At 48.4% G+C, this 7,648-nt stretch overlaps 2 protein-coding genes across 3 annotated transcripts in view; both read right to left on the bottom strand.

Moving 5' to 3' along the window:
* Positions 1-1,284: 1,284 nt before the first annotated feature.
* On the bottom strand, positions 1,285-3,599 carry pim2 (Pim-2 proto-oncogene, serine/threonine kinase). The gene is made up of 6 exons (XM_008402724.2): positions 3,362-3,599; positions 2,822-2,973; positions 2,348-2,556; positions 2,103-2,272; positions 1,852-2,028; positions 1,285-1,778 (listed from the first exon to the last, which is right to left on the bottom strand). The coding sequence occupies exons 1-6, from the start codon at positions 3,408-3,410 to the stop codon at positions 1,627-1,629; spliced, it is 909 nt and encodes a 302-aa protein (XP_008400946.1). The 5' UTR covers positions 3,411-3,599; the 3' UTR covers positions 1,285-1,626.
* Positions 3,600-4,797: 1,198 nt separating this feature from the next.
* The window catches only part of otud5a (OTU deubiquitinase 5a), a 23,968-nt gene continuing 21,117 nt past the window's right edge, over positions 4,798-7,648 (bottom strand). For both annotated transcript variants that reach the window (XM_008402722.2, XM_008402723.2), the window contains exon 9: positions 4,798-5,372. In XM_008402722.2, coding sequence (XP_008400944.1) covers positions 5,230-5,372 — 143 coding nt within the window. In that variant the 3' untranslated portion in view covers positions 4,798-5,229. The remainder of the gene's footprint in view (positions 5,373-7,648) is intronic.

Here is a 7,648-nt window from a genome sequence, read left to right as displayed (position 1 = left end):
TTTTATTACTAATGTGATATTTTCTTTGAATTTTCTATAAAGACGGAAAAAACAACAAAATCTTTTCATAAATCCGCCTTTTAACTCAAAACGTCACATGCAGCAATGAATTGTGGGTAATACACTTCCCCGAAGTCTAGAAATGGACCTTACCACAGGGCCCGCCTTCCATTGGCTGATGCCCATCTTACGTCACAGCGCAGCTACCACGTGGGTCACCGGCTCACACACTCATGCTAATGTACACTGTGGACCAGCAGACCGGCAGTTTTTGCGTCAGGACTCGATAAAGAACCCAAACAAACCCGGTTTTGAGAAGAAAGACATGAACCTGCTTTCAAAATAAAAATGTAGGAAAAGTATTAAAAGTTCTGAGAACAAAAAACATGAATTCTTGCTCTCAGACTGAAAATGCTCTTGGATTATGGCAGGAAAATTCCCCCATATGTTGGTGGTTCTGCCGCAGGTGAAAGTTTATGTTGGTATTGCATTTTTATTTCTACTGCGAAACACATTGTGGTTTTCTGACTGTAAATTAAACAGTTTACCGTTTATAAATAAGTGATCTGAGTATTTTTAGTCACCAGCAGGGGGCGACAGCCAAGCGTCACTGAGCTGTAAGCTGCATGTTGGTTCATCACAGAACAAAAATCATTTATAGAAAACATGTCAAAGTGAGGGAACAGTCAAATCATCTGAAATGGGAACAAAACAAAGGAGATGCTTGTTGGTTTCAGGAGGAACAGGGTCAAAGGTCAAACCCGATTTCCATCATGRGAGAAGAAGARGAGGWGRTGAGGAATATAAAMACCTGGATGTTCATCTGGACCAGAGGAAGGAACAGAGAGAGAAGATCCTTCAGGGTTTGGATCTGTCAGAACCACCAGAACCACCAGAACCATCAGAACCACCAGAACCACCAGAACCATCAGAACCACCAGAACCATCAGAACCACCAGAACCACCAGAACCACCAGAACCACCAGAACCACCAGAACCACCAGAACCAGGAGCTAAAGAGGCTCACCAGCCTGAATAAGAAGGCTGGTTCTGTTCTGGTTCTGATTGTGGATCCTCTGGTGATGATGATGCAAAGAAGGATTGTTCATAAAATCAATCAGGTTCTGCCGGAGCGTATTCAGTCAGAGGCTTCTTCAGCGTTGCTGCAGCACAGACTGCTACAGGAGATCCTTCCTGCCATCAATAACTGAAGAATCTATAAATGATTTACTTCTCATTTCCCTTGTAATTAATAAAGTATCTGAATTTGGAACAAAGCGACGACCAGAGTCTGAAAATGTTTTTATTCAAACGTGGATCGTGGTTCTGATCCAGAACTTGTTATTTAATGTAAATAAACAGAACCAAGTGGCAGCGGAGCCACTTTGAAGGAATACACAGGTATTTACGGAGCGCTGGGGATTTTCACCGACATCCGGCAAAACTTCAGGTTTAATGACACAAACAAGGAAATCAGTCAGAGTTCAGCCTTCCTCCTCTTCATCACTCTTCCTCACCTGAAGGGGTGAGGAAGAGGAGCTGATGACATAAATAAAGACTCATCAGTGATGAGGAGCGTCTCAGCGAAGGTAACATGACTTCATTTCCTGTTCCGTTCCAGCCGGTTCACAGCGACACGCTGGGCAGCGAGCCGCCCTCCTCTTCCTCCTCTTCCTCTTCCTCCCCCTCCTCCATCCAGGGGTGCGTCAGGATCTGCTCCAGCGAGGGGCGGTCCTCCGGCCGGAGCGACAGACACCAGCCAATCAGAGCCTTGCATTCTGCAGGAAGGGGTGGACACGGTCAGCACCACGCACACCTCAACCAATCAGGGCGCAGCGGGTCGGTGCTTACCTTTAGAGACGCGGCGAGTGAAGAAGGGCGTGGCCTCAACGATCTCCTGGTCGCGCTCGAACGGGATGTCGCCGCACACCATGTTGAAGAGCAGAACGCCGAGCGACCAGACGGTGAGCGGCTCGGCGCGGTACGACCGCGACTGGACCCACTCAGGTGGGCTGTAGACCCGCGTACCTGCAGGGATTGGACAGGTGAGGCTCCGCCCACTGACTGACCTGTTAGGCCCCGCCCACCGCGTGGTTCCGTACCTTCGAACTCGTCGTACGCCACGTCCTTCAGCAGCGCGCCGGAGCCGAAGTCGATGACCTTGACCTCCAGCGTCCGCGTGTCCACCAAGATGTTCTCGTCCTTCACGTCTCGGTGCACGACGCCGTGCGCGTGAACGAACCGCAGCGCCTCCACCGTCTGCCTGAAGAACCTGCGGGGGGCGGAGCCGAGACATCAGCGCGGCCGGGGTCGCGGCACGTCGCCAAGGTAACGAGCGCAGGCCCACCTGAGAGCGAGGCGTTCGGGCAACGCGCCGCGGTCCGTGATGAAGTCGAACAGATCCCGGCACTGTGGCGGCCGCTCCATCACCAGCAGGAAGCCCCGCCCCTCCACCTCGAACCAGTCCAGCATGCGGATCACCCCGCCGTGACCTCCGACCTCACAGAGCCGCTGCAGCAGGGCAATCTCCATGGGAACCGGGCCGAGCTCGCCGGGCTGTGGGACAAGAAGACCGAGTTAAAAAAGCACAAAATAAAGGATTTAATTCTTACAGAACCAGAACCGGTCTCAGGGGGGGGGTACCAGGCTAAGGAACCAGTGCATCACCGGGGGAAACCCACTGATGGAACAATGACATCACAGGTTTCCGTGGGAACCCCCATCCTGCGGTTCTGCTGCCTGTCCAGCAGAGGGCAGCAGCCGCCTGGGTTCAGGTGGAAACTGAACTGGTTCTGGTTCTGGTTCTGGAGGTGAACCTCACCAGTCTGGCCCACTGCTGGACCCGGTCCCTGGAGATCTGCTTGATGGCGACCGTTAGTCCGTCTGAGAGTCTGTGACCCGAAAACACGGAACCGAAGCCGCCGCTGCCGATCAGCGGGCCGCAGCGGTACCGGAGGCTGAAGGCTTCCTTCCCTGGATCAGAACACAGAACCACATCAGAACCCCCAACACACACATGCATTATTTTATTATAACTCAGGGAAAACTGTTTAATGCTTTAAGGTTCTGGTACCGTCCAGTTAGAGAAACTAAGTTATTCTGCAATAAACTCATCTGAATGTTTTATAGAAATATGCTGGAGCTCATTTAAAGGTGATTCATTAAAAGGGTGAAATTGTCCTTTACTACGGCGACCGATCAGAAGCCAAAAAAAGAAAGAAAAGAAACGTCATAAAAACCCGAATTAATGGACCAGAACCAGATTTTCCGGAACCGGTTTTGAATCTTAAAGTAGGAATGCAAGTAAACTTTATTTATTTAGCACATTTACAGGTTAGAAACCGCTTCATAAAATACTTACCGCGTCGTTTGTCCTCCAGGTTCGGATCCGCGGATCTTTTCTCCAACATCTCCCCGAGTTTGGCTCAGTGGCAGCGGGTCATAGCCACCGTGTCTCCTCGGAGTTTATCGGTCCAAAAGGTTCGGTTCGGGGTTTTCCCACTTCGATGTGTCAGTTTCAGAGCCCGGAAGGTTCTGCTGGTCCGGAGCCAAATGATACCGTCCTGAGCTGGCAGCAGGTTCTGGACCTGCTCTGCTTGTTCACGCTCTATAGCGTTTCTGCGGCCACGCCCACCCTGTGCTCCTTATCCAATCAGCGTCTCACAGTGTGCTCAGTGTTTTGAACTGAGCAGCCAATCGGATTCAAGCTCATGAATATTCAAACGGCGCGTGGGGAAGAATTTGTAGAATTGAGATCAACGAGGCGGGGAGCGCGCGCTGATAAACTGCCGGGAAGCTCGAGGCCGATTTCCTCTCAAACATCAGTGCGCGCGCGCACACAGCCACAGAAACTGAACACGCGCACGCGCACTGCTTTAAAAAACACTCGGCGGTTCCTCCGACGCGCACGAAGCTTCCTGTCGGTTTGTGAAGCTGGTGATGCGTTCAGGGGACAAGAGGGAGTCGGAACTAATCCAAATTTAACCAACACCGAAGCCTGGAAAATCAAATTAGGCTCCATAATTTGATATTTTTATTCCTTTTGTGTAAATTAGAGCTTCTCGCTTTAAATTATGTAAATTGCCAGAAATGTGCAAAACATTTCCATAAATGAAACAAAACTTTACAATTAGTGATTTTCAACTTCAAGGAAGGTTCCAATTTTTTTTCTTTTTATCTTTTCATGTTTTTAAATGAACACATATCCATTAGCTGTTGAGTGTAAACATATTAAAATGACTCATTTCAAACATGAAGTTTATGCTGATCTGAAATGTTCTGAAAGTTTCTCAACATCCACAATTGGCCTCATTTTCTCAGAGGGGCCCTGAAGGCAGCATGACGTCACTACCTTCAGAATCAACATTTCATGCTGCTCATCTTTTCAAAAACTATTAAAAAATTTAAAGTGYAAAAACAATAGGATCAGTGGAGGCAGTGTTAGTTTCTGGGTTCATCTGAAATGCGCTGCTGATTTTTCACATTTTCAAGATGAAAATGTGAAAAATTAAACATTCGCATGAATGAGACTGGACCAAATTTCTGGTTCTGGTTCTGCTGAGCCCAGACAGGCAGCATCACCAGTCCTCACTGGAGCTCCTTCATCAGGAAACTCAGAACCAGAACCAGAACCAGAACCGGTTCCAGCTTTACACACGGCTGGAATCATGAAGCTCTCAGCTGCTTTTCAGAAACTTCCTCTTTTTATTCCAAGAAACAAAAAAAGTTTTCATCCAACTGAGAAAATAAAACAAACTTATATTAATAATAGCAACAATAATCACTGGGGATCAGAGAGACATTTTCTATTTTCTCTTTAATTCGTTTCTGCTATGATGAACTCGGCTGTTAAACATGCAGCTAAATAAGTCTGATGATGAAGGTGACGATGAGGAGGCCGGGAATGATCAGCACCTAACAGAACATGATAAGACTTTTGATGGCCGAACAGAACCGGACCGGGTCGTCCTTCATTGGAACCACGGAGCAAAACTCGAGCTGCTGGAAGCCGTCCACATTTAAATAAGATCTGATCCCGGATCAGACCCGCCGACCCCGCCGACCCGGAAGTGGAAGTGATGCTGGAAGTGGGAAACAGGAAGCGGATGATTTAAAAAAGGAAATGAGTTCATCGTTGTTGGATGGTTTATTTTCTCCATGTTCGAGTTCTGTCTGTGGGCCGGGGGTCGGGGCGGGGTCACGGCGGGGTCAGTGTGTGGCAGCAGTGCATCAGCTGCTGTCTGGTGACGGCTCACGCTCCCGATGCATGGCGGCGGCGGCGGCGCTCTGGTGTTTCATGCTGTCCAGATATTCCTGCTGGGAGACGGCGAGCACCGAGGCCAGGATCTCATCGTCCTCCCAGTCCGTCAGACCTGAAACACACACCAGTCAGACCAGTCAGACCAGTCAGACCAGTCAGACCAGTCAGACCAGCCCAAAGGTGAAAAATGTCCATCTGTACAATTTCATTTCGAGCCGTTGGGGTAAACCTGAGCCTGCGTTGCACCAGTTGGTCGCATTAAATGCCAATAAAACGAATTTAAAATATGCAGGGTGTGAAAACTTGGTGAAGCTGAACCAGCTGAGGACTCGTCCACAAACATCCTCTAGATGCATCCTGGGTAATATGTCAGTCAAACAGCAGATGTACCGTTCTTTACTGGAAGCACTGGTTTTGGGGCAGAGCGCCTCTTAAAGCGGAGGAAAGACGGAGGCTGATCTTGGATTACTTCGGTGCTTTATTGGACTCACAATAAAATGATTTATGGTTTCTTAGATGAAATAACAGAACGGCGTTCTGGTTCCCAGTGGGGGGAACCACACGCTGCAATGTTGGCTAAAGATTACCCAACATGCTGGATATCCCCGATTTTAGATGGGGGTGGTGTCGACGTTCTCCTGAGTGGACCAGATCGGACCACAGCAAGATGATCGCTATGGATTATCTTAAGAGTCATCCAATAATTACGGCAATTGTTGGAAGGGAAAATTGGGACCAAGATTTGCGTAAAAATCCTGCTGGCTTTCCGATCAGAAATTGATCTTGGTGTGGCCTTCATAGATCAGGAATGTCCAGGGAATTAAAACAAGATTAATACAATTTAAACTACTGCAGAGAACATATGGGTCACCAGTGACCCATATGTTACTCTTTACTTTTTCCAGCAAAGAGTAATCTAACATGGTGCTATTTCAAGTCCAGTAATCAGATTAAAGTAATTTATCCTTTGCGGTACTATTTTCTTTTGTAATGAAAAGTTACTTCCTTGTCTTTACCTCCGTTTGTCTGCGACAGAAACCAACAATGGAGAGAAATGCTGGAAAACAGGAACTATTTAGAGTTTCTGTCATTAAATCCGATTGTTTTAAGCAGCTTTGGGTTTGTTTTTTTCTAAAGTCGCTTGCAGATTTAATGAGTTGCGGTTTTTGGGCTTGGAAATGAACAGACATAAACCCCAGAATTTGTCTGACATCCAGTTTTAGTCCATCATTTCCCATTTGTCCCGCCTGTCTGTGTTAAAGTCAAGTTCATATATTTGCTGTGAATGACATCGAGCTTTGCGTTGCGCTCCAGAAAACATGGAGGCTAATATGAACAGAGCAATAAACGTGAAAACAGCCACGAATGAACGAGTCCGTAAAGTTGTGCAACTAAACGGCATTATAATTATTAATATAACGATAAATGTCACAAATCTGCGCAGCCATCTGAGTTGTGGTAGGAGCGCTGGCTCTGACAGAAACACAGGGCCGTAACACAGAACCTGGGGGCTGGGGCAGGGAGGGCTGGGGGGCTAAAGTCTATTTATAGTTCTCCAGATAACAGTGGAACAAAATCACTCAAAAATTACCAAAGGATTTATTTTGCACTGTTGCAACCATTAAACAATCTCCCTTCAGTTCAACCTGATAAGTGGAGACACATTGTTAATGTTACCATTATAAAATAACTTATAATTAAGTTTTGGCAAAGATCAAAGTCATTTTCACAGGTGGTGGAGCGTTGTTGTTTGTTGTTGTCAGCAGCTGCTGAAAGTAACTAAAAAGTTACTTTTAATGTAACTTAGTTACTTTCCCCCCTCCTCGGGCTGCCACCTTATCGTGGTGGAGCGGTTTGAGTGTCCCAATGATTCTAGGAGCTATGCTGTCTGGGGCTTTATGCCCTTGGAAGGGTCACCCAAGGCAGACAGGTCCTAGGTGAGGAACCAGACAAAGCTCAGCCCGAAGACCCCTTATGATGGAGACGAACATTGGACTGGGTGTTCCCTCGCCCGGACGCGGGTCACCGGGGCCCCACTCTGGAGCCAGGCCTGGAGGTGGGGCACGATGGCGAGCGCCTGGTGGCCGGGCTTTTACCCACGGAGCCTGGCCGGGCTCAGCATGAAGAGGAGACGTGGGTCCCCCTTCCGATGGGAACACCACCTGTCGGAGGGGCCAAAGRGGTCRGGTGCATTGTGCTATGGGCGGCAGCCGAGGGAGGGGACCCTGGCGGTCTGATCCTCGGCTGTAGAAGCTCTTGGGACGCCACCTCTCTGGTGGGGAAGGAACAGGAGCTAGTGTGCGAGGCTGAGAGGTTCCGGCTAGAAATAGGACAGAATCTCTGACCAGCTGAGGTGTTGAGGGGATCCGTTTTGGTGGCCTTAGGATC

The sequence above is a fragment of the Poecilia reticulata genome, unplaced genomic scaffold, assembly GCF_000633615.1.
Source record: "Poecilia reticulata strain Guanapo unplaced genomic scaffold, Guppy_female_1.0+MT scaffold_253, whole genome shotgun sequence".
NCBI classification, from domain to species: Eukaryota; Metazoa; Chordata; class Actinopteri; order Cyprinodontiformes; family Poeciliidae; genus Poecilia; species Poecilia reticulata.
Note: the sequence above shows the minus strand (reverse complement) of the source record. Positions and strands in the feature narration are given on the sequence as shown.